The sequence below is a fragment of the Rhea pennata genome, chromosome Z, assembly GCF_028389875.1.
Source record: "Rhea pennata isolate bPtePen1 chromosome Z, bPtePen1.pri, whole genome shotgun sequence".
Classification (NCBI taxonomy): Eukaryota; Metazoa; Chordata; class Aves; order Rheiformes; family Rheidae; genus Rhea; species Rhea pennata.
This window is the reverse complement of record NC_084702.1, coordinates 36,189,538-36,216,413: the sequence shown is the minus strand read 5'-3', so window position 1 is coordinate 36,216,413 and position 26,876 is coordinate 36,189,538. Positions and strand designations below refer to the sequence as shown.

The 26,876-nt window shown below is 38.5% G+C and overlaps 1 protein-coding gene across 1 annotated transcript; it reads left to right on the top strand.

The window, feature by feature from the left end:
• LMNB1 (lamin B1) lies at positions 1-26,876 on the top strand. The gene is made up of 11 exons (XM_062599051.1): positions 1-353; positions 11,377-11,533; positions 12,305-12,430; positions 13,654-13,824; positions 15,367-15,492; positions 18,424-18,644; positions 21,115-21,340; positions 23,114-23,218; positions 23,667-23,786; positions 24,580-24,693; positions 26,100-26,876. Exons 1-11 carry the CDS (start codon positions 1-3, stop codon positions 26,139-26,141), a joined length of 1,761 nt encoding a protein of 586 aa, XP_062455035.1. The 3' UTR covers positions 26,142-26,876.

The following is a 26,876-nucleotide window of genomic DNA, read 5'->3' as shown; positions in this document are numbered from 1 at the left end:
ATGGCGGCCGCCACGCCGCTGGGCCCGCGGAGCCGGGGCAGCGCGGCCGCCACGCCGCTGAGCCCCACGCGCATCTCGCGGCTGCAGGAGAAGGAGGAGCTGCGGCAGCTCAACGACCGCCTGGCCGTCTACATCGACAAGGTGCGGAGCCTGGAGACGGAGAACAGCGCCCTGCAGCTCCAGGTCACCGAGCGGGAGGAGGTGCGCGGCCGCGAGGTCAGCGGCCTCAAGGCGCTCTACGAGGCCGAGCTGGCCGACGCCCGCCGGGCGCTGGACGACACGGCGCGGGAGCGGGCCAAGCTGCAGATCGAGCTGGGCAAGATCCGCGCCGAGCACGAGCAGCTGCTGGACAGGTCAGCGGGGCCGAGGGACCGCGCGTGGGTCTGGGGGTGGGGGGCGCTGGGGCTTGCCGGCTGCGCCTCCCCTTCTGCCCGCGGGGAGCGAGGCGGGCGCCCGGCGGTGCTGCGCCCCCCGCTTCCTCCCTTGCAGCCATGTGCGGCCGCCGGGCTTCGCGTTTGAATGAATGAGCGAGCGGGCGAGCCCCGCTCCGCCCCGCCCCGGCCCGCCCCGGCGGGAGGTGGTGGCCCGGCCCCCGCCCCGCTCCGCCCCGCCGCCGCGGGCGGGTGCCCCCCCGCTTCCCGCCACCGGTCCCTGCAGGCACGGCGCCTCTCCCCGCCCGCCCCCTTCCCCCCCCCGCCCCGGGCGCGTACCGCTTCAGCGGCAGCCGTGATGGAAGCTGCCTTGAGACTTTGCCTGCATACGTCTTGAAATAATTGATAGTTGAGGGTGCACGGATTTGAGTCGGGAAGATTCCCCCCCCCCCCCCCCCCCAGTTCCAGTGCACGCTTAATAATAAATAATGTTACAATCGAGTGGCTGGAGTTCTGCCTTGCTATACGAGCTGTAAGGTTTAAGGTGCTTCAGGATGAAAAATGTGAAGTGTTGATGGTTTGCATAGTGGCTTTGAGGAGGTGTGGGGAAACCACGAGTGAACCAGAGTTTTGGTCGGCTTGTGATCTCGACTTTCTGCTTTTCATTTTCTTTCCTCAAAGATGTAATCTTGTAATATGAAAATACTTGGATAAGTAGAGTTCATTAAAATAAACATTGGTTTTTTTTTCTGGATTCTCAAATTACTCTGCCTTATTAAAGGCAGATTCATGATCAGATAGCTTCAAAATTGCAAGCGAAGGTACAACTCCAGGATTTTCACTCTTAACAAGGAACTAATTTGTGCCACTAGCCTGTGTGCCTTGTGAAACTGATTTAGTTTTGTTTAACTTAAATCTTACTTCTCTAAGTACTGTAGTTTCCTACTGCTGAAGGAGAATCTACCTTTTTTTTTTTTTTTTTTTAGTTTTCAGAAAGCCCAGTCAGAATGGCAAAGTTGGCCAAATTTCATTCTTAATATGACAAAGTTTGTCTGTGGATTGATGTTGAAGGTAAAGGACAATGAGCAATGTTGTTAGTCTCATTTGACTCCTGCATAATCTATTAATTTTGACCTTCGGTTAAATATAGCCTCAGTCCTGGTTTTGATAATGAAAAAGATACTTTGTATGTAAACTAGTAACTTGATGTTTTTCCTGTGTCTGCAGACAGCTGTGATGTCTTTGGGGCTCTTAACTTTTTTAAAAAAGGCATGAACTTTTAAATAGTCTAGTTGTTCTTGTTGTTGCTGTCTTGGTGACCCATGAAGCTCTTAAATCAAAGAGATCCTTGATAGTGACAGGGGAAGCAAGGTCTAGCTGCAGATGAGTTCCAAAATGACTTGACTTGAAAGTCAAGCCAGTGATTTCCATCTCTTTCCTAATGATTTCAGGGGGAAGATTCAAACTTCTCAGAAACTGACTGAAGAATATGGGGGTATGTGGGCTTGGAAGGAGGAAACGATCTGTAGTAGAAGCTATAGCTTTCCTTTCTGTAGCTGTATTTTAAGGCTTTAATAACGTGGATGTGGAAGTTCCTCACATTCTCATTTATGATTTCCTATACTGTGATACTTAGCAAAAACCTGATGAGCGTAAAACTGCTTTTGTGCAGCAGCTGTGGCCTCTGACAATGACTGAAGTCCTATTACTCGGTATTTTCAGTCTGTCGATACCTGTGTCAAAGGTATCGTCTTTGTACACTACAAAGCAACAATGACTAGTTCAGGACTAAGCTCTTTAATATTACTTGAGACTGCTAGATTTTGCTTAAGTCTGCCTATGGTTATTTGTCGTCGTTTGGTGGCAGACCTTATTCTGGTATGTAATTTTTAAGGCATCTCTGTGTGTTTTTAAGATACAGGTATCTTGTGAATATCTGAGCTGACCTGAATTGTTTCCAAAGTCTTAAAAACAAAGCGTTCAGATTCATTTAGTGAACACTTTCTGATGGCTGTCTCTCACAACTGTTAAGTCATATTAAAAACTAACAGAAAGACTCTGAAACACTTTGCACAAGTGTTCATGGTTGTAGTGGTAGGTCTAAAAATCTTATTTTGCAGTGTGAGGTGAGAGTTTGCATCCTCATGACAGGAGTTTCTGTGCCCTTTCAGAAAGCTGAAGTGTGGTGTACACACTGTCTATTTCAAAAACTGGGCAGAGTTAACTGTAGGTAGTTGAGATTTGACAAACTTGTCCCCCACAAGACATTGGGAATATTCTGGCTTGTTTACTGAACCCAAATCTTGCACTTCTCTGCAAGATATCCGTCCTGGACATTGGGGTGAGGTTCATCTCTCCTTAGTTGCATAAGGTTGCAGTTGGCAACACAGCTGAGCCAGTCTAGCAGTGTGCTGCCGCTGAAGGAAATGAGGCCATGTGTGCTCGCCACCTGCCTTGCTTTGATTTTTGGCTTTTGTCTTGGTTATTCAGTAGGCTGGCTTGGAGTGTTAAGATGGCAGAAAGTTGCTCACTTTTTTCCTGCTGATCTGTTTTTTTTTTTTATCCATTTAGCAGAGAATAGAAGTACCAGAACCTGGTGTGTAGGGTGTGGCTGACAGCAGGGGAGAGAAGTGGACTGAGAAGGACTGTCTCTTTTGGCAAGGGGCAGGCACTTGACTGAGGTGTCTTAATAGCCACACCCTAAGACTCAGACTAGTTCGTTTTAGGTATTTGGATTCCCTTTAGAAGCAGTGGAAAGAAATGGTAGGATAAATTGCTCTCTGGAGATGTCCTTTGACAGTGGAAGGAACATACGTGATTAGTTATTTAGTTATCTGCAGTTGGCCAAAATGAATCCTGGTCTAGCTGCCCTTCCTGTGCTGTTTGAATGTTTTTGCAGGTAGTTATTCTTGTTTCTCAGGATTCATGTACGACTCTGTTCTCTGGTTAGTACAAAATTTTTCTGGAGTGCTTTATCTTTTTGTTGCATTCTAATCCATCTTTTAGTTCTTTGACTTCATTAGTGACTTAAACTCAACCTTCTTGTCACCTTCAGAATTCTATAGGGCTATTCTAGTTTTAAGGCTTAGTCACCTGTTCATTGTGTTTTCTGTTGTCTAACTGCGGTCTCATGTATGGTATGATTTGTTTTGTTTGGTTTTTTTTTTGAACATAAGTGTCAGAGCCTTGTTCTGTTCACATTTACAGTATCTCACAAAGAGCTGTGGCTTGTTTTTATACTTGGTGTTCCTGTGTGTAGTGAACTCCTTGCGTATTGTGCTTTTAGGAGTGCCCGTCATGCAGTGAGTGCTGCTGTAGCTGAGTAAATAGATAGGCTTCTCTTGATAGTTGAAATTTTAAAGAACAAGGAAAAAAAGTGAGGTGAAAAAAAAATCCTTCATGCTTCTATTCTGAGGAATGACTGGGGAGATGATATGCATCATTGTGAAATGAAAGGAGGTGGCTTGTTACAGGGAAGAGAAAGATAAGTCAATAAATTTCTCATCTTGAGATCATACTGTGTGTGAGGGGAAATACAACTACCTTTGAGTTAAGTGTATAGAATTATTGGCTGGTTCTTGGGAGCTGGAGAAGAGGGAAATCCCATTTCTTTCCCTCATTTGTTAGAATTGGGAGAACTGGTCAGTTTGACAGTATTTCCATTTTTTTTTCTTTCATCCTAATTAGGTGAGACTTCACCATATACTTTCCTGTCAGTATTAGAAGAATTCCTGCATTCCCTTTCTTTGAGCAGAATATCCAATTATGGTTAGCATGTTGCTATGTGCAAGCGAGAACTTGAGCCGTAGTTCTCAACAACCTAAGCTAACTAAAAACATAGTCTTGGTTCTTGGTTCTATACCACCCCTTTTCTATGCTGAAACAAATATTTGCATGGCTGCGTGGTGAACAGGATTGGGAAACTGATGCAACTGGAAAACAAGCTGTGATTCTGTATGCCAGGCTGTCATATAGGCATTGTTGGCCTCAGAGAGGGTGCAGAAGAATGGCAAGGAACCCCAAGAGAAGGGACAGCTTTGTAACCGTTTATGGTGGGGTAGTCATGAGGTAGCTAGGCTACTATGGGAGATGGTCTTTTTAAATAAGAGCAACATTAAACTCAAGTTGATGATGGCAAAGTGAGGAATTGTGGCTTGTGAGTGCAGGGCTAAAAGCATTCTGGACATCTAAGCTGCAATGTTATATAGAAAAAATGTCTGTGCAATGGATTTCCAGCTGTTTGACTTGCCCTTGAATAGTGAAGGTGAAATTAGATAATTTCCTATTGTTCTGGAAGTAGCTGGATCCTTAGCTTGAATCTCAAAGCACATGATGAGCTCAATTCAGCATCAAACTCCTAGCTGCTGATTTTAGGTAGAATATCCTTCCTGTGACAAAACAGTGCAGCCTTAGATGGGACTTGGAAATACTGTAAGTTTCAAGTTCTTTGGGGGGGGGGGGGAAAGCTAAGCAGACAATACTGACAAAGTAGTGAAGGAAATGACGACATTATGAAACATATAAAGATAATGCAAGCTGCAGATGCAAGAGTAGAATTTTGAATTACTCCATCACTCCGGCATCCTACAGGCAGGATGAAGTTTCATCTTACGGGAGGGAGTGTGTCATGCTTCCTTTGTGTGCAATAGATGCTAACCAGGGAGAACTGTAGAGCCAAAAGAAAAATTCTGATCTGTAATTTGAGCATTTTAACCTATTGGCAATTTGCATTGTGCAGTTTGACACAGTTGTGTCACCCAGTAATTCCCTGTTAAAATGAATGAGGACTGTTCAGTAAGTGAGACTTACTGTCGGTTACTCTGCTTATAGGTCAAGTTTCAGGATGGTTTTTATCTGATGAATGCCATTGTGCGGATATATTTAGGTGGATATCAGTTTAAGATTTCTAGTTGGGCTTAGCTATCTATTCTGATTTCTATGTCATGTGAGGTAATCACTCTCTCTAGGAAGTGTCAGCTGGTTTTACGCTAGTTCATTTAGGAAACTCCTTGTTTATGTTTGTCTTTGTGACAGGCTGAGATTTCACTGTGGCAGTTGTCCAAGGCTGAAGCACATCTGCTGTCCTGTTAGGAGATAATGAGATACAAGTAACTCTGAAGAAAATTATTTAATTCATTAAAGATATTGGTAAAGAATATAACTGTCATTGACTATAACCAAATGTGTTGCAATGCAAAATCTATAATCCAATTCAGTGTGGCAATGTATTATAGCTAGTTTGATGCCTTTTTTTTTAATCTTTAAGAAATGATCTGTCTAGCTTTTGTGCTTAGTATCTTAAATGAGTTTTTGTTCTCTGCCTCCATTCTGAAGTGAATTTCTGAGGTAGGATTGAGCAATAAAATAAATATTAATGTGGGCTTGATGTCAGCCTATGGCTTCAATCACTGGGCAAGTGTTTGGCGGAGTGCAGCTGGTGCACTGAGCAACTGTTCAGAAGAACCATGTTGTCTTAATGCAAGCAAAGTTGTAACAGCTGTTCCAGGGTTTCCTGTGGTGCACATGTGGCACGCTTTAATATGCTAGAGGTACTGTTTGGGGAAGCTGATTTAATATTCTTGAAGTATATTTTACTCTGGAGGAGTGAATTCAAGATTAGTGACTGGGGAACTGCTGAACGTTAATCTGAACTCATTTGCTGTTTAGATGTGTGCCCTTGAGATAGTATCCCAGATAAGGAAGGAAGGATTAATTAAATTCTTGTACAATAATTTAATCAAGTGAAATGCAAGAATATTACTTCAATGATCTAAGAATGTGTCTTCCATGCAGTAGAGACTTTCCTGTTGGATGCAACAATGCAAGGAACAATGCACTAGAGGGTAGGATGGTGGGGGTTAAACCTTTATTTTCAGGTTTGCGGACACATAATAACTTGGAGCAGTAGGTTTGATGAAAGCTACAGAATACATTTCAATTATTTAAGTTAGGAGTTTGAACAGCAGTAGGTCTCAATGTAGTGAAGTTATGAAAGTGTTACTCCTGCTGAATGTTCACATCTTGATTCAGATTCATTTAGGCACCTATACACAGCTTATTCACCTGTTATGTGAAAAGCTTCAGCACCTGCTTTTTTACCTTCCATAGAATTTTGTTTAACCTAAAGTCTTCATTAAATGTGTTCTGCAAAAATTTCATGGTTACCTTTTGATGCTTAATAAAGGGACTATTTTTAGCATGGTTTTGTTACAGAAAATTCAAGGTGTGAATGTATTTTGGTTCTCTAATTGACATTTTGAAGTACTTTAAATTGTTTGTTTTCTCAGGATGTGTTTTAAGGTACACTTGGTGGGGGTATTGACATATTGTATAAATCTGTTTTCTGATGAAGGAATCTGTACAACTGCAGTTTGACTTTTGCTGTAGCTAGCAAATTCCTTGTTTTAAATGGAGATTATTTTCCCTTGGTTTTGTCTTTAAAAAGTAACCACATCTATTAGGAGTTGCAAGTTCTTATGCCAGGCCTACTGTTGATTTTTTTCCCCTCCCCCTATTCCAAAAAAAAGTAATCTTAATTTCATATTGAAGAGGTAGGGTTTTTTAATAAACATGAGGTGCTGGAAAGAAGACTAGATAATCTGTTCATTGAAGATGGTTAGTATTCAGCAAAATGATTGCACACTGCTCTCTCAGATTCAGATAACTGATCATGAGTTACTACATCCTGAATTATCTTATGAATGGGCAAATACAGAAACACATCAGAGTTTATACAGGTGAACTGTGTGTCTTTGTACTTGTAAGCCTCTCTTTTTCAAATGCCGTAAGTACGGTGAATTTTGGGCAATGGCTTGATGTGTGCAGTTCTTGTGTAAAAGTTCTGCTGAGACGGGGTGGAGAAGGTGGATTTGAATGGTCAACTCTTTGAGAAAAGTCACAGCTGAGCAGTAAATGTTCACTTCAAGCGCTTCAGGTACTCTCTTCAGTTGACTAAAATAGATAAGATGAGAGAAGCTGGAACCACGTTATAATCTGAAATGCTATTTATTTGGAGGAAAGGCAGTCTTGTCTATTTGTTTTTACAGGTGCACATGAAAACATGAATGCTTTTAAACAATGTCACTTATCATGAAGTGCTTCCTTGTAAAATATAGCTCTATTGTTTGCCTGTACCTTGTGGGGGTGAAATGAATGACTAAAGTTCATTTTTTGATTTTGGTATTTCTCTACAGTTAGAGTGGAAAAGCAACTCCATAAGGTGCAGTACTGTCTAATTAAGTAGGGATGCAAATGTCTGCATTATAATTAGTTCTGCCGCTGGCACTAGTGTCTCTGTAGCTGTGCCATGAAGTGGTCAAAAACCACTGGTTTTTGAGGAGGGTTCAGTTAGAGTTGGTAATGCTTAGCTCTGAGATCTGGTGTACTCTGAGCGCTGGCACAAATGAGGGGTGGGTGTGGGAGAATAGGACAGGGACCTCCCTTAGGGTGGCATCCTGCTCTTGTCAGCTTCAGGGGAGTATGAAACCACACCCAAGCACAGCTGAAAGGAGCAGTCTTGCTGTTTTTCTTGCACTGGGTGTGGGGTGTAGGCTGCAGAGAGCCAGTTCATTTTATTAAACCGATAGAAAATTATTGTCTTTTTTCCTGGGTTGCTTTTTTTGCTAGTTTAGCAGGAAATTCAGTCTAGGACATCAAGTGAACCTCAGAGATGATGCAAGGGGAGGGATGATTGCAAGTACATGAAGAGGGAACCTTCCTCTTTCAGTGAGTTACTTGGTCGTTTGGCCATTTCCCTGAACTGGATCTACAAGCCAAGTGGGTCAGGTAGTCTCACCAAATGGTGATTGTCCCAAGTTATCTGTAATTCTGAGAACTTTGAATTAGCTTTAAATAAGGTAATGCAGATAACCAGGCATAACCACAGTAGCTTATTGTTGTGCCTGGGCTGATTTATTCTGCTTTACAGCATGTGTCTTGGGAATGGATAGCAAATTAATCTGTCTAGAATCCTGTGTCTCAGCTGGACTGAATGCGGTATGAGAAATCAGCTTGTTTAAAGGTAAACTGGTCAAGCGTGTGAACTGCAGTCATGGGGGTTAGATATGCTCAGAGTGGCAGTGCCAAATGTCAAGTTAATTGGGAGGCAGGAGTCTATTAGGGAAAGGAGAGAGATTTTTATTATTCTTTCATTGTTATCTATACAGAGCTCTTCCTATAATGAGTGCAACTCTGTTAGTGAAAGAAGTGCTCATAGTATCAGTTAAGGCAGCGTCTGAGTATTGATTTATGTGCCATTTACATGGCATTTGTTTGAGTTAAATGATGTAGATTAAACTTTGGAAGTGCAATTTCTTCCTGAGATTGGGAGAAAATTAAAAGGGAACTGGCTGTTTTGTTGGGTCAGGTCCTAGTTCTGCATTATTTAAAAGTAAATTAGTTTCATGGATAAGAAGACCCGTATGTTTACTACAGCTTTAAAGTCAGAAGAAACAAGTTTCTCCTTTGAAAAAGGTGAAAGCCAACCATTATTTCTGTGCTTTTATTTCCTTCTCTCGAGAGCCAAACTATTTGAAGGCGTTTTCGCTAATTCCTGAACACTGCAATGAGAAGGATTTTTTTGAAATACAGATTTGGCTTTCTGAGTGGGAAAACAAAAAAAGCCTGTTGAATCTGAAGTTCTTCCTGGTAGAAATTAGTAGATGTGAGAATGTAGTATACATTGGATATTTGTTTTCATAATACAGAGTTTTTCTGATCTTGTTGTACTTTCCCATGTTCCTTTAGGGCTGGGATGATGCACTGAGTTACTGAGATTTCATCTGTCTTTCACTGTGTGAGATGTTGAGCTATAGTTTCTGTTTCAAGAGTGTGTTCAGATGAGTTTTAATTAGACAACTCATAACACTAATAACACTTCATTTTAATATGCCTCCTATTCTTTGACTTCAATCAAATTAAATTATAGGATCAGTTCATAGCCAATCTTCTTACAAACATAAACAAGGAAGATGCTTTGAATTGATGTAGCTGGTAATACCTCATTTAGGACTATGGGAAGCATATTTGCTTTTAATCAGACTATTTTAAGTCTGTTATATGTCTTTTCACCATTTCCCCAATTACAAGAGCTGTTTTCAGCCACTTGCTTGTTGAAAATAACTTTAGGTAAGGGATATGGAGAATGTTTCCCTCTTCAACTGTAGGGTGCTTCAACTGCATGGCCCCCAGAAAAGTAAGCTATGTGTATGTGACTAGTTTTAGGATTTGGCTCTCCTGGTTGACCTCAGCAAGAAGCCGAGTGATACAGCATGTGTGAGGCAGTCTACATGATTTGAATAAGTGTTCTTCAATGCTTGGTCAAGCAAGGAAGACTTGCTGCGAGCTGTCATCCTTCCCAGTACATGAGTGGCTAGATTTTTGTTACAGACATTCCATAGCAAGACAGTTCTCCACTTTTTTTCTGCCGTGTTATACGGCCTCCTTGCATGCTGGAGTTCTTTTTCCCTCCCCTTCTGGGTGGATCTGCAAGTTAGTAGGCCTCCCGTGGGTAATGGAGGGAATTGGAAGTAGGAGCCCGTGTGGCCAAAACTGAAATCGTATGTTCTTCTTTGATCTATGAACTGAACTGTTCTGAACTGTTGGGTTGAAGAAATGCAAATAAAATGTTGCTGATGGCCTGCATTTTATCCTAGATATGCCTGAACAGCAGAAATGATCATCAGGCGTTTCAAAAAATGGTAGAGTATACTATAGCCTGTGGTGTGTGTATCTCATGCTCTTGCAAAATGCTGTCTTGGTGGATGTGGGATTACTCGAGAGAGTTTGGAGATTAGCCAGTTGAGTGCTAAGTCTCTTACGTAAAGCCTGCCATCTTGTGGCTGTAATGCAAAATCATCCAGAAATTTACTTTGGACCTATGTTTTTTGGAAGCCTTTGTGCACACACCTCTCTCAAATTTGATGTTAATCACATATTGTTATATGTGATATTGGAAAAGTATCTATTAAAGTCTCCTTTTAAAATTGTGTGTTGATTTGATGTTAGTCTTATTTTGCTGAAAAGCTTTGCTATTGTTTCTTGTTAGGGCAGTATCTTGATTTCTAAAGCATTAAAATATCCACCACTTTTTAACACTTTGAATCTAATTTTTAAGAATCTTTCATTCACTTCTTAGTTTCCAGAGTTCAGTGTTGTGAATTCTGGTAATTACTCACTTCTGCAAAGAGAAATGTGAAAGCTGAACAGAAACCTGATAGCTGTCTTTTTATTGAACCTGAATTTGTCCCTTCGTATAAAGTGTTCCTAATTTGATTACAAACATTAAGACTTCTATGTCCCTGTCCTGGCCAGATACAGATGCGTGGATATCCCAGAGAGAAAAGAACCAGCTAAAAAATAAGAATTCTTTGTTAAGTGTGTTTAAACACAGCTGCACATGACATCTAAAGATTAACAATCATCTTGATTTCTGAGTATACTCTTCCTGAGATATTTCCTGTATTTTTTGGTAGTAACCTGTTACAGCAGTGCTTGTGAGTGATCTTAAGATGAAGAGCATGGATTTGTGTGGAGCTATTTTTACTTTTTCATTTTTCTTTGTTTGCATAAGCATTTTTAGGGAACAACCCCACTGGAAACTGTTTAACCACTTGTATAAACATGAAAGCTAATTTGAGCAGTGATTTGAAAAACTTGACTGACTACTTTCTTGAAGACAATGACACCTGTACCTCTTCACTAGTGCAGTTTCATTGATGGCACAGACTATTATGTAGGACAGGATTTGGGTATCTTTGCTGTGATCTGTAAAAATTTGCTATTACGCTTGATTAAAGGGTGTTGCAAAGCAATTCAGCAGGCTACAGTTTCTATTAATGGACAATTGGCTTTAAAACACAGAACATAATTTTCTTTTAAGAAGTTGATCTGTTAATTGGAAAGGGATTATTTGGAGCCCAGATGGTGAATCCACACAAGTTTTTGTGCTTATTTTAGGGTATTTCTAGACTTTCTTAACCATTTTTTTGTGTTTGTTTTATTCCAGTTATGCAAAAAAGGAGTCTGATCTTCATGGAGCCCAAGTCAAACTTAGAGAGTTTGAAGCAGCCCTCAATTCTAAAGAAGCTGCACTGGCCACAGCTCTTGGTGATAAGAAAAGCCTGGAGGGAGAACTTGAGGATTTAAGAGATCAAATTGCACAGGTGAGAAGAAATGGTCCGTAGTCAAGCTTTTGCCATTAAATGTCATGTTTTATAGATATATATGGTATATCTGTAGTAAAAGAGCTACATTTCATTCTGATAAAATATATTTTTGTAGGCAAAAAAGGGAAGCAGATTGGTCATCTGGTCAATACTAGAAATGAGTTATGATTTGCTGTCAGAACTGGAGGTGGTATTCAGTAGGTGTCTGCCTGTGTTTAATACTGTTCAGTTAGCTTATTAATGATGTGAGTGGTGAAACAGAGCACTTTAAAAATGGAGACTCCTTGAAATTTCAGGAGATGGTGCTTTAAATAGCAGAATTCAAAATTCTAAAGTGCCTCCCAAACTCTTAAGTTTGTGGTTCTCTGTGCTTTCCTTTGCTTCTGCCTATACTTGTCTATCTTACAGACTTTTAACAGAATAGGGAGAAAAAGGGGTTGTGCTAGTTTTGTTAACCCTTTGAAATGATTGATTTGTGGTCTTCAGCAGCGTTAGGCAATAGGACCAATCTTGGAGATGTCTGAAACTCAGAAAATGGAGCGTTCATAACTGCTGTTAAAATGGTAGTTATCAATGTGCAGTATATAGAATTCACTTGTATAAGTAACGGTAAAAAAAAAAGTTTTAAGTTTTATATTTCACTGTCAAGTTAAGGCTTAACATGCAGTTAGCTGCTACCTGTCAGTAACTGAGAGCCTTGTATTGTGAGAATACTGTGCTGTAATCTTTGTTGTGCTGAATGCTTTCTACTTTATTTCTTTTTTAAAGCTTGAGGTTTCTTTAGCTGCTGCCAAGAAACAGCTTGCAGATGAAACTTTACTGAAGGTGGATCTTGAAAATCGTTGTCAGAGTCTCATTGAGGACTTGGAATTCCGTAAAAATATGTATGAGGAGGTAAAGGATTCAGTGTCAAGAACTGACATTTTTAAAGAAAAGAAGAAAAGTGGGGTTCATTCGAACATAGTTTAAGTTGGAAGGGGCTTCAGGAAGTCGTCTGGTCCAAACTCCTACTCAAAGCGGAGTTTACTTCCATTCTAGCTGGAAAGCTTCCATCTTTGTATGGTAGAAAGTAACATGTGAACTTAGAGTTTTCATAGTGTTGTGTACTGTATTCCTTTGTTTTAAATTCTCTCCATGGTGCCATAGAATCATAGAATTGTAGAATGATAAGGTTGGAAGGGACCTCTGGAGATCATCTAGTCCGACCCTCAGCGTAGCCCATACGGGGATTGAACCCACAACCTTGGCATTAGCAGCACCACGCTCTAACCAGCTGAGCTAAACCTGCCCACAATGTATGTTTCTTTTCATAGTAATGAAAAAGTGAAATAAATTTTTTTTTCCAGAAGTGTCTTCATGAGAAAAAGTTGAGAATGGCACTAGAACAGGTGCTATCAACCTGTAACTTTTAAAAGTTTCGTAACTTTCTAGTAATAGAACCAGAAGCTGTTGAATTCTTGTCTTTTAGAACGTTTTCTTGTCACCCTCTCTTACCACTGTAGTGCTTAATAGCACTACAGGAGGAGCTTTAGAGCAATAACAAATATACCTAAAAATACCTTTTTTTTTCCCCCTCCATGTGTGCATTTCCTCTCCAGTTTTATTTTAGCTTTGATACATATTTTTTGAATCACTTTTTCCAGTGACAGAGGGCTAGCATACAAGCAAGTGGGAGAAGAACTTTGGCTATTGAAAGTGACTGCTTGATTTTACGGTACTTTCATTTTGTGGGAACATGAAAGATACCTAAGATACCTGTAAGGAAAGGGGGATATTTCTAAGATCTAAAAATGATGAGTTATATTTTTAAAAAGTGTAGACAACTGTGAGAAAGCAATGTGACTTTACAAGCTAGTGATGCCCTAGCTCTATTTCAGTGACTTGCTATTATAAAGTACTGTGCAGATCAGACTAGTGAAATGGCCCTGAGAAACTTTCTTTCGCTCATGTTAATTCATTTCAGTAGAAACACTGCCAAACAGACTTTAATGTTTATCTGCAAAGCTAACTAAAAGCTGTGTTGCTTGCTGAAGAAAACCAATTGCTCTTGGCTGATAGTGTTCTAAAATTTGTTTTCTCTAATACTTATTGAAGTTCTTCATTTCCTGCTTTTTTAGGAAATCAATGAGACAAGAAGAAAACATGAAACTCGCCTAGTTGAGGTTGATTCTGGGCGTCAGATTGAGTATGAACACAAACTGGCCCAAGCACTTCATGAAATAAGGGAGCAGCATGATGCACAAGTGAAACTGTACAAAGAAGAGCTGGAACAGACTTACCATGCCAAAGTGAGAACATCTTTTCATACAGCTGTCTGACAGACTTTACTTTTGCTTATGTAAGAGAAGGATAGCCTAATATAGTTATTTGCCTTTCAGAAGATTTCATTCTGGAGCTTGGTTTAAAATTCCCATGCTTTTGAGTATGAACTTGTATTTTCAGGGTTTGTTTGAGGAGCAGGGTTAAACCTCAGGAAACACAGAAAACAACATAGTTACTGAATTAGGGTGATGACTGTATAAAGTGAACTGATTATGGAAAGAGTAATTAGTACTGGGCTTACTGTGAACTCAAAGAGAATTAATTTGTTTATTATAAATCTATCTTACAAACACAATCTTGATGATAATAAGGTATCCAATATTTTTGTATAAACCTTGCCTCCTGAAAGCACTTTCTAAGAAGACAGCATCCTGAGTACTATGACCCTGCATGCAATATTGTTATGCAGAAGCTTTGCCACACCCGATGATTTCTGCTTTTCACTCCCCTAGAGTGAAAACACATTTGAACTGAAATCAGTTACACTTCGTAATTTCCTTCCTGTGCTATGATTCAGCATTTCTGCAAAGAGGAATCCTGATGTCTCAACTGAACCTGGTTTCTGTGGCTATACTTCTCACAGTTTCTATCTTTAGAGACAAGGTGGGGTGTTACAACAGATAAAAGTTAATCCAAACTGAATTTGTTAGCATAGTTTTCAGTGAAAATTTGTAGCCTTACTGGTGTGCAGTTGCCTATTTTTGGGACTTCAATCTGACTGGGAAAAACTCGGGGAAAGAAACTGACTGAAAGTAAGGTCTAGTCACAATTATTTAGTTTAGATGTTTTGTACTTACTAATCTAAAAGAACCTTTCATAATCATGCCTTTTTCATCCCCTTTCTTCTCAGAGGTACTTCTATCTTAAATTTTTAGATTTTGTTTCATATGAAGCACTAAATTCAATAATTGATATATAGTGCTGCCTAAGTAGATGTAGTGTTATTCAACATGAGTGTTGTAGCTAGTCAAAAAACTGAATGTCTGCTTTTTGTTTGCATTAACGGATAAAATTGAGCCTGAAGTAGTGATAGAATGAGGAAGTGTGACTCGGCACTGGTACTGTAATCTTAAGTCATTGTCAATGTGCTTACATTGGACTGAAAACTAAATTAGTTTATTTTGTGTTTTTTAGAGAGTTGATAATTTCAGTGTAGCTTCTATTCAGGCATATTCAAAACACAGTGCTATAATATTTGACAGTATAAAGTTAAATGTTGACCAGCATGAAAACTGAACTCTAGCAAGCCAACTTAAATAGTGCCTACAAGGGAAATTTTAACAAGTTTTTAATCCTAGAATAAATACTCAAGAGGATTGTGATTTCAGATAGCTCAGTTCAGCATGGTGATTGAGCTACCATATTTAACCCCTGAAAAGAGATGTTTCATTGTGTTACAGCTGCAAGGAGGAACTTTGCGGCTTGCTGCTCAGCATAGTTTTGGTAACTCATTTTTCTTTTAATTAAGACATCAGTTTCAAAGCATCTTTTATGTGATTTTACTGCAGCTTGAGAATGCTAGACTGTCCTCTGAGATGAGCACTTCTACAGCCAACTCAGTAAGAGAAGAACTGACAGAAAGTCGCATGCGAATTGAAAATCTGTCTTCCCAACTTGCGAGCCTTCAGAGAGAGGTAATGAGCTATTTGTGACTTTTCAGTCTTACTAATAGGATTTATTGTTGTTTTTTAATAGAAAAGTCTTTTCTTTCCTCTAACTGGGATGCAAGCCATTAAAATGAATATATTTATCTTCTGTAAGTAGATTTAAGAAGTTCTATAAGCTTCCAAAATCCTTATTATTTCTTTTTAATAAAGTTGAACTATTTTGTGCGATGTGCTGCTATTATGAGTATCTGAAAGGCAGTACTGGTAGTAACTTCTACCAAAAAAAATCTGCTATACTTGCTTTACAGGTAACAGAGATCAGTTACTGGGCAAAGCTTGTAATGAAACTGTTTCTGCTACCTCCTTTCATTCCAGTGTTAATCTAAATGTATGAGGGGAGTCTGTCGTCCTGAGTCATAGCTGATTTTTTTACATGTGTTAGTCTTGAGTCAACCTCAAGTACTTTTCAAATGGTAGCCTAGACTTTAGGCTTTTCCCCTTCAAGTTCACTTGTTGGAAGCGGGTGCTGGTGTGATGTTTTAGTAAGGTCTTAATCATATGAAGAAATGGTTAAATGCTGTTTCAGATGAAAATTTTGAATTGCAGGAAAAATTAAAATAACGTATCCTAGAGCTACGTAAGGATCTGATCCCGCTGTGTTAGACTGTGTACAAACTAAAAAAAACCCCTTGTTTTATTTTGTAGATGAAGGAGGCAGCATTAGGCACAAGTTCACTGTTAAAGAGTCCTCAACACTTGAAACAGTTTAGTTTTGTTCTACAGTAAATTGAATCTGTAATATAGGAATTCTATAGAGAAATATTCAAAGCTGGAGCCTGAATACATAGTCTCTTTGTCTCTTTGGTATCTTTCCTTCTTACTACCTTTCACCCTAGATCCAATTTGCATCTAGAAATTAAAAATAATAGATTTTTGTCAGGATTAGGGTGATATGAGACTGAGAAATATATCAAATAACTATACTGGAATGTTTATAGAGCAGGGTCTTAAGTTAGATATACTTGAAATCAGATCACAGAGGACATAGGTAATACACAAACTTACGACATAGCCCATGATAAGCTACAAATTCAATACTAGCTTATTTACTGGGAGTAGCCTCTTGCACACTGCACTGGAAAATCTGAAATGAAAATGAAATGTTGAAGTCTGATTCTGAAGTGAGCTTTTTTTTAAATAAGTTATGTAATCATTTTCACTTTATAATCAAGTGAAAATGGAAAAAAGTTTGTTTTTCTTGTTTTTTTTTTCCCTCTTCCCCCTTGGAAAAATGTGAATTATTGATAGTACTTAACTTCAGTCATTCCTCTTATCAGTAATGTGTTTTGAATTCCTACTGTACAGTAGAATTCTCCAAGATTTCCAAATTCTGTGTATTTCAAGTGAAGAGTGGATGCAAGGGGCATTATTTACAATTTCCCTTCAAAATTTTGGTAAATAGGAATTCATCCTTCCAATTTTCCTTTTTACATAGGCAGTTTAATCTCTGGAGGAGATCAGATAATGTAATGAATGTGTATGAGGTTGCACAAGAGCTGGACTGAGACTCTTTATCTGCTTAACTCTTCTGTCTTTACATTATCACTGTCTTTCTTTGTTTCAGTTGACATGGATTTTTGACTTTTTTACGTTAGTTAGATAACTGTTCTGCCCATTTCTTGGGAGTGAGAGTAAGGTTCAGAGAACTTGTTTCTGAATCTGCAGAGGTATCAGTCATGTAATTCAGGGCTATAAAAATCAACCTCTGCCAATTTGATGCCAGTTGTCTGCCTAAGAAGTCCATTTTGCTGCTATGCTCTTTTGTAGCATGAGTGATGTCAGCCTACCAAAATACCAAGAAATTAGATTACTCTCTATTTACTAGCACTAACTTCAACAAGCTTTGTCCTCTTGGAAGAAGGCTCTCTTCTCTTTGCAGGTCTGGTTTGAGTTATCAACGCTGAACTCTGTAGTAGCTTCCAGTGGGATCTTCCTGTGACACTTAACTCCTTTTCTTAAACTCCCTCCCTGACTTGAAGATTGACCACCAGTTGTTGGTTGTCATGCTGGTACTCTACCTCAGTCTTTTAAAGCTGCCTGTTTTCAGTGATGACTGAATGGGGTATCTGCTTAGCAAGATTGATGACTTAACCAGGCAAGATGATTCTGAGTGGGGTGTTGGTTCCTATGTCCATCCTTTAATTAAAATACCACAAGAAACTGCTAAGCAGAAGAAAACATGCTCAAGGGAAGTAAATCTTAAAGGTCAGAGCATTTGGGTAGTCTTTTAAGTATTCCATTCTCTGTGTACAATAGACACATACATATATACTGGCTGATGTGATTTTGAAGTATGTGAGAAACCAGCATTTGTTGTTTCTCAAGGTTTTCAAAGCGTTTTCAAAGTTGAGGACTTTAATAGGCAGATGGGCATTCACTGAGAATAACCCCTGTTCCTGTAGAGTATCTTACAACAGAATTTGGAATCTGCAGCAGCAGATTGAAGCAAGCAACATACATCTGAAAGCTAAAGAAACTGTTTGTTGTAGGATCTGAAATTTCGAGCTGAGTTTTTATTCTACATCCTGCCTAATATGTCTTAAGCACAGCCTGACTCTTAAGCTCCATTTTTATCGTCTGAGTAACTTCAGGTGTGATAATGTTTTTTTCATAACTTGGAAAAAAAGGAGCGGATAGCTTGTCTGTCAAAGTATTGTATGGACAATTGCTTGAGTATGTGACTTGTGCAGGTTTCACTGAGACAAAAGGCATTATGTTTGTAGAATATGAGGTGGAGAATAGGAGTTTGAAGATGAGTAGACTTGAGTTCAGAAAGTAGGAGGAGATGCTCGACCTAATCTTACTTCTGAATTCTAGGATGCCTGAATAGCAGAATGCTTGGAGGTGCGAGTGAACTTTCTTCTTTGCACCGCTGATGTGTCTTTCAATGCTTTCTAGTCTAGAGCATGGCAAGATAGAATGCAAGAGCTTGAGGACACCTTGGCTAAGGAAAGGGAAAACTGTCACAAAATGCTATCCGACAAGGAGAGGGAAATGGCAGAGATAAGAAATCAGATGCAGCAGCAGCTGAATGACTATGAACAACTTCTGGATGTTAAACTGGCCCTGGATATGGAAATCAATGCGTACCGCAAATTGCTGGAGGGTGAAGAAGAGAGGTATGAAAGAATGTAACAATGAATGTTGGTATTGTTGTGTGTTTCACTTGTCTAATTCTCTGTTAAAAGGGTGTTCTTCCTGGAAAACACATTCAGTAGGTGCTTTGCTACTGTATCTTGAGGCGCTGATCTTTTCCCCTCATATGACATACACCTCCAAGTCTCCATTAAAGCAACCTGTTTGAGTGTCAGACCACTAGCTCTCTGGGGGACCAAACATCTTTCTTCTCTCTTTTCCTTCTCTCTTTTCCTTCTCTCTTTTCCTTCTCTCTTTTCCTTCTCTCTTTTCCTTCTCTCTTTTCCTTCTCTCTTTTCCTTCTCTCTTTTCCTTCTCTCTTTTCCTTCTCTCTTTTCCTTCTCTCTTTTCCTTCTCTCTTTTCCTTCTCTCTTTTCCTTCTCTCTTTTCCTTCTCTCTTTTCCTTCTCTCTTTTCCTTCTCTCTTTTCCTTCTCTCTTTTCCTTCTCTCTTTTCCTTCTCTCTTTTCCTTCTCTCTTTTCCTTCTCTCTTTTCCTTCTCTCTTTTCCTTCTCTCTTTTCCTTCTCTCTTTTCCTTCTCTCTTTTCCTTCTCTCTTTTCCTTCTCTCTTTTCCTTCTCTCTTTTCCTTCTCTCTTTTCCTTCTCTCTTTTCCTTCTCTCTTTTCCTTCTCTCTTTTCCTTCTCTCTTTTCCTTCTCTCTTTTCCTTCTCTCTTTTCCTTCTCTCTTTTCCTTCTCTCTTTTCCTTCTCTCTTTTCCTTCTCTCTTTTCCTTCTCTCTTTTCCTTCTCTCTTTTCCTTCTCTCTTTTCCTTCTCTCTTTTCCTTCTCTCTTTTCCTTCTCTCTTTTCCTTCTCTCTTTTCCTTCTCTCTTTTCCTTCTCTCTTTTCCTTCTCTCTTTTCCTTCTCTCTTTTCCTTCTCTCTTTTCCTTCTCTCTTTTCCTTCTCTCTTTTCCTTCTCTCTTTTCCTTCTCTCTTTTCCTTCTCTCTTTTCCTTCTCTCTTTTCCTTCTCTCTTTTCCTTCTCTCTTTTCCTTCTCTCTTTTCCTTCTCTCTTTTCCTTCTCTCTTTTCCTTCTCTCTTTTCCTTCTCTCTTTTCCTTCTCTCTTTTCCTTCTCTCTTTTCCTTCTCTCTTTTCCTTCTCTCTTTTCCTTCTCTCTTTTCCTTCTCTCTTTTCCTTCTCTCTTTTCCTTCTCTCTTTTCCTTCTCTCTTTTCCTTCTCTCTTTTCCTTCTCTCTTTTCCTTCTCTCTTTTCCTTCTCTCTTTTCCTTCTCTCTTTTCCTTCTCTCTTTTCCTTCTCTCTTTTCCTTCTCTCTTTTCCTTCTCTCTTTTCCTTCTCTCTTTTCCTTCTCTCTTTTCCTTCTCTCTTTTCCTTCTCTCTTTTCCTTCTCTCTTTTCCTTCTCTCTTTTCCTTCTCTCTTTTCCTTCTCTCTTTTCCTTCTCTCTTTTCCTTCTCTCTTTTCCTTCTCTCTTTTCCTTCTCTCTTTTCCTTCTCTCTTTTCCTTCTCTCTTTTCCTTCTCTCTTTTCCTTCTCTCTTTTCCTTCTCTCTTTTCCTTCTCTCTTTTCCTTCTCTCTTTTCCTTCTCTCTTTTCCTTCTCTCTTTTCCTTCTCTCTTTTCCTTCTCTCTTTTCCTTCTCTCTTTTCCTTCTCTCTTTTCCTTCTCTCTTTTCCTTCTCTCTTTTCCTTCTCTCTTTTCCTTCTCTCTTTTCCTTCTCTCTTTTCCTTCTCTCTTTTCCTTCTCTCTTTTCCTTCTCTCTTTTCCTTCTCTCTTTTCCTTCTCTCGTCTCTCCTTTTAAATAAGATTTTGTCCTGGGGGCATAAGGAGTTGTCATTAGTGCATCTGTTTGGTATTGTTTTTAATGCTCTTTTTCAGAAGTAATTAGAGTTATTTAGTTATCGGCCAGTTTTCTTTAAGGATAGAATAAAAAGATAAAGTAATTGCTTTTATGATTACTCATCTTATTAGGTAGCTATGTTTTCCACATATTACTCTAGGATTCAGCAATATTGAGAATTTTTGCTTTATAGGTCACAGCTGTCATCTGAAGTAGTTTTGATGTTTCAGTGTTTCTGAACTAGGTCCTACTAGTCTGTGCTGTTTCCTCTTAAGCATGAGGTGAAACTGCAGAAGTTGCTGTGCTGTTTTGGTTTTGTTTAAGTTTCCTACAGTGGCTTCAGTCCTTCAGTTCGGTTCTTTACTTGCTCCATTAGACCAGGAATGCAATCTTTAATGAGTGCATACGGATATTTTTGTAATCTTAAAACAGTAATCCGTCACTGTTTCATGCTTACAAAGCATTTCTCAGCAATTTGACAACTTTTTTTTTTAATAAAGCCTAAAACTTCATTTGTTTGGGTACAGTTTTTATTTACAATATTCCTATATCTTTGGCTAAGAGAGCTTGGTTATGAGAGAGGAAAACAGGTGAAAAATGAAGATAGAAAAATGTAAAATCAGGAAGTATAATCCATACATTTTGTTTCCTTTCTTCAATTTAGGCTGAAACTTTCTCCAAGTCCATCTTCTCGAGTGACAGTTTCACGGGCTTCATCTAGCCGTAGTGTACGTACGACCAGAGGAAAGAGGAAGAGGGTCGATGTGGAAGAATCTGAAGCCAGCAGTAGTGTCAGCATCTCCCACTCGGCTTCTGCCACGGGAAATGTCTCTATTGAAGAGATAGATGTCGATGGGAAATTCATCCGTTTGAAGAACACCTCTGAACAGGTCGGAAAATGAACACGACACAACTCTTCAACGGGCTTATTGGAAGTAGAAGGGATCCGCAGCACTATTTGAGGCTTCTTATTAACCCTGTAGCTGAAGCATGCTGTATAAAAGTGGTAGCGCTAAGGTTTTGGGTTAGTGTGCACCAAAATGCACTTCCAAACAGTCTCTTGGGTTGGTACTGCTTTTTTTACTTCATTTGAGTAATAGTCAGAACTTTTTTCTGTTTTCCCTCAGAAGGAAGTTAGCTGTTGCATTCAATGTTTTTCCCCTCAAGACCTTACTCGTAACTTCTGTACGACGTTTCTGTGCTGTAGATGACAGTTCTACAAATTATCACAGGGTAGGGCTGGAGACTAAGGACTAAAATTTTTTAAGTATCTTTGGGCAGAAGATAGCATTTTTTTCTGTAGGCTATCAGAATTACAAGACCTAAATTTTTACTGCCTTAATTCCAGAAAAGGCTGAGTAATTCTTGCTTTGACCTGTGCTGTCTGCAGCAAAATTGTATTTAGAAAAAAGTAAGCTGCATTCTTTGTTTTCAGCTCTGTCTAATGTAGACAGATTCATTAGCTTTGCTGAAAGGGAGCTCCTCTTGATGTTTTAAATGACAAAAATTAAGTCTAGTCCTAAATGTCTCGGTTCCCTTTCATCAAAGGAGAAACAAACTCCTGCAGGTGGTGATACATCATCATAGGTGTCTTAATCGCCTAATTCAGGGTGAGACTTGTCCTCTAGGGGTCTTTGTTCACTGAATGGACATCTGCTCTGGTCTAGACAGCCAATTTTTAGGTAGCTGAAGTCTGACAAATTAAAGCCTACGTCTAGTGAGTCAGGACCTATCAGTTTATCCCTTTTGAGTTTTTCAGTGCTTTTTTTGTCACGTACCACATAGAGTTCATTCCCTTTGTGAGACTCTGACAAAGTGACCGTACCAGAAATTCTGTCACTGTCAGTAGCCCTGGGTGGTTCTTGATTATAATGCTTGGGAAGGTGTCCAGAGTTGAGCAACTGTCTGTAGTGCAGTGTACGTAGTAAGTTGTGCCTAGGACTGCTTGAAGTGTTTAATAGAACCAATAGATATAGATACATCTGGATATATAGATAGATATATCTATTTATATATATATATAGATTTACCTATCTATATAGAGATAGATACATATACAGATATAAAATATATAAACTCATTTTTTAATACAAGTATGGTATATTTTGTTGCAATGAGCAATGAAATGTCAGCATTCGTTAAGATAAGCAACAGTTTAAGATGTTTTTAACTGTCTTTTTTCCAGATTCCAGAGGCAACTATCTGATGTTTGGAAAATATCAAAGGGGCAGGAGGGAGGGATATTTAAAAAACAAACAAACAAACAAATCCCCACACAACCAAATCCTATTTCTATATCTATATGTAAAATGCGTATAAAGACTCTTTACAATGCTCTTTCTATATGAATATGTATATATGTAAAGACACATCTGTGCATCTGATGGACCAAGCAATAACAAAATTCTCATGTAAATGATAAACAATAGTTAAAGCCAATTTAACAAATCAACCACTTTAAAATATATATTCAGCTTTAATACAATATGAAAGGTAAGACCAATTTAACTAAAATGATAGATATTACCTGCTGAAGACAAAGTGATAGTAAATGTTTCTGAAAGCTTTGTGTGACTCGTGTCATTTACACGAAAAATATCCCATGAATGCAACAGAAGACCACTGCTGATGGAAATTAATTCTTTTTTCCTCCTCTTTATTAGGATCAACCTATGGGAGGTTGGGAGATGATCAGAAAAATAGGAGACACTTCTGCTACTTACAAATATACCTCAAGATATGTACTAAAAGCAGGCCAAACAGTTACAGTAAGTTTCAATTGCTTCTGTGAAACAGACTTTAGAACAATTTCTGTTTTAGTAAGGCGCGCGGTTTTTAGTTTTATCCTTTTTCATGTAAGTGTTCTACAAATAAGCTCTTATGTTAGTACTGAAGTTTTATCAGTTGCTGGGAAGAATAATTTTTTGGTAGACAGAGCCACATTTTTCAGCAGCTTTCTTTCTGTGTGGAGCAATAATTTTGACTGCAAATAGATGCATAAATAGATGTATACATTCAAATATTCTTCTGCTTGCACTAAAAAATGGGGGACTGTTTTAATATTTAAAAAAGGAGGAAAAAGTGGCTAAACTATTTTTTCTTATACTAGAGAAAATTTACCATTCACTTAAATGAAATGTATTAACTCAATAGACAACACAAAAATATGTTGTAAAAGACTAGCAAGTTATGTTTGCATATAACTTTTTTTACCAGATTTGGGCTGCAAATGCTGGAGTAACTGCTAGCCCTCCCACTGACCTCATCTGGAAGAACCAGAATTCTTGGGGCACTGGTGAAGATGTGAAAGTTGTACTGAAAAATTCTCAGGGAGAGGTAAAATACCTTGGATAGTTATAAATCTGTTTTCATTGACTGTGTTGCCATTCTGGTGTCTCCCCCCACCCCTATAAAGGTGAAGGCAAAACCACTGTCAGAACTTTGAACGTGATTTTAAGATGCCTTCCCAGGAACAGTATAGTCTGACCTTGTTTAGTAAGGTTTTCTCTTTTTTCTTTGTGATTAAGCATACTCTGTCCTGTTTTCAGAAACTTAGTAAGTTAGGATTGCAGTATTTTGAAGCTTGTGAATTTTTTCCCTCTTCTCCTATATTGAGTGTAAGTAGTAGTAGAATGATTTGTTCAGATATTCCCTTGATTTGTCCGTGAATTAGGCTGTGTCTTAAAGTATGCTTTGAAGGTTAAAGGTTTTTATATGCTTTTCAGTGATTCTTCTGTCTCTTAAATGGTTTTCATTTAAACGCCTAGTTGTGGGGAATGGGGAAAACTACAGTGAAATTTCTATTTTAATAAAGAGGCGTTAATTCTGGTGAAATGGAAGTTCTGAATTTGGCCAGGTAGATCAGTTGCTTTGACATTTAGTAATTGAAATAAAATACTTAAATATAAAATATCCAAAATAAATTTTGGATAAGTTTGAGAAGTCCTTGTTAGAAGGACTACTTTTTAAAACCAAAGTGTTACAACTCCTAGCTGTATACTTTTCATATGCATAGGCAAAATCTGTTTGGGTAGCTTTCTCAACAGTTGTAAGACCCTTTTCTCAAAATATAAGGGGATTAGTACCAGATTGTTAGAGGAGTCAAGTCTTAAATTTCACTCTGTTGTAGGAGGTTGCTCAGAGAAGCACTGTCTTTAAAACAACTTTACGTGAAGGTGAAGAAGAAGTTGAGGAAGAAGAAGCAGTTGAAGCCGTGGAGGAGGAAGACCTTTTCCACCAGCAGGTGTCGTGCTAAATGTTGTTTTTAATTTTTATCTAGGATGAAACCCCAAATACACACACACACACACACACACGCACGCACGTATATATATGTATGTATGTATATATGTAATGAATTTTTGGGAAAGTACTGTCTTTGTAACTTGCCCAACTTGTTCAGGTTATAGGGTTTAGCTTTGTGATTTGTTAGTTTCTTTTTTTGACTTTTTTTTTTTTCTTTGAGTTTTGGGTTCTTTTTTAACCAGTAATTTAATGAAAGCATGAAGTTTTAATTAAAATTAATGAAAAAATATATTCATATATTCCCTTGAAGCTGAGAATTAGACCATTTTTTAAAACAATGTTTTGAAGCTGAAAGGTTGTGGGATTTTTTTCTTATGCTGTTTTTTAGGTAAGGTTTTTCTGGACCCATTGCTTACGGTGAGATTTGGCTTAAGCCAATTCATATAAATTTATATTGCTATGGGGAACTTATACGTTGTATCTCCCATACTGTTAATATGCTGTCAGGAAAAAAAAAGTGCCTCAAGCGCACTGAAGAAATGTATTTCTAAAGACAGTAGAAATGTGAACCTGAAATAACAATATAAAATGTTTTGAAACATAAGGGGAAATACTGAAACATAACATATCTGGTTGTGTGAATTTTGAGCTTTACCCATTGCTTTATGATTCTGACCATGAAGTTAGCCTTTCTAAAAAGATACTAAATGTAACAAACATTAAGAAGTTCCTGTAATGTAAAGTTCCGGTTTCTTACCTTGGCCAGAACTTTGCTGCATTTCAGTTACTATTTATCTTATCAAGTCAGTTATGCAAAATAATGTAGACCGCTAAGCGTGCATATACAAATAAGCAAAAAATAGAGGGATTTGGGGCTGCTTTGGAAATGGCTGATTTTGCTAGCCAAATTGTTGAGACTTTAACTGAATCATAACTTTGTGGAATTTAATATGGTCAGATTTTTATTGCAGTTTTGCAAAAGTACTGAAGTGCTTCCAGCTACTCTTCTGGTTTCTGGGATCGTGTAGTTCAGCTACTGTGCATGTCTTTTTTTGCTTGAGAAAATGTCATAACAACAGTGAGTTTGTTTTGATTTTTTTAAAGAAAATGATTGTGGATGTGTTCCTCACAATACTTACAATTATCTGAACTAAATGATTTTTTTGTTCCCCTAAGCTTGTGATTCCAATAAGAATTATTTAACTTGTGTTTATCTGGTGTTCATCTTCAATTACCTCTCACAGAAGAGGATATCTAACTTATTGGGGGTTGCAGGTTGTATTACAGCTTGGGTACAGACTGGCTCTTGATAAGACTATGCCAGGCATATAACTGCCTATATTAAAAATGTTCGGTATGCTATTTGGAGCTGTTAACCCCTCTGCCTCTTTCTATTCATAACAGGGAGACCCAAGGGCATCTAATAGAAGCTGTGCGATCATGTAAACTCCTCCAGTCAGCCAACTTCCTCAAATTATGGTAATCCTTGCCTACAGAACAGAGCCTTCTCAGAAGCACAACATATTTTTGTATTTCCTTTATGTGAATTTTTAAGCTGCGAGTCTGATGGCCTTAATTTCCTTTGCCACTGAAAGGAAGTTTTGTAAAAGAAACCGTATCTGTAACTTTCTTGCAAGATGTGAATTACTGACACTGAACTATGTACTGTTTGAAAAATCATCCCCCCCACACACAATTTTTATGCCAGTCTTTTTAAAACTTGTTAGAAGGGGAATATGCCACTGTGTTTTGGGTTTTTTTTCTTTTTTTTCTTTTTTTTTTTTTTCTTCTTTTTAGATTACACCACTTAGACTAGACATCTGCTGTTGACCTCTTTATATCTAGGTGCTGTTGGGGAAGGGGAAGGCATTTTCAATATTATGAACTTTTTTGTACTGAGGATTTTTTTTCTACGATGTGATCAAGGTTGCAAAATTTTTTTTTTTTATAGAAAAGAACAGCTTTGTTCAAACAAAGAACAAAAAGTAGCCCAGTTGATCATGTAAGCACTCAGAGGATGAAGGATACAGCGAAAATTGTTTTTATTGGTACTTTCTTCTTTACTTAGATTTCTTATTCAGGAAGGGGACTCATGTTAAACGCGTTAGTTGTGTTTTTAAAGTAGTGTAATCGGCTTAAATTTTCTTATGTGATATTAACAAATAAAAGGCTGTTTTAATA

Bases quoted from the DNA above. Each gene is read 5' to 3' on its own strand.
- LMNB1 (XM_062599051.1), top strand. From the start codon at position 1: ATGGCGGCCGCCACGCCGCTGGGCCCGCGGAGCCGGGGCAGCGCGGCC. The intron at 21,341-23,113 runs GTCGGAAAATGA...CCTCTTTATTAG, and splicing joins TGAAGAACACCTCTGAACAG to GATCAACCTATGGGAGGTTG. The intron at 24,694-26,099 runs GTGTCGTGCTAA...TATTCATAACAG, and splicing joins AAGACCTTTTCCACCAGCAG to GGAGACCCAAGGGCATCTAA.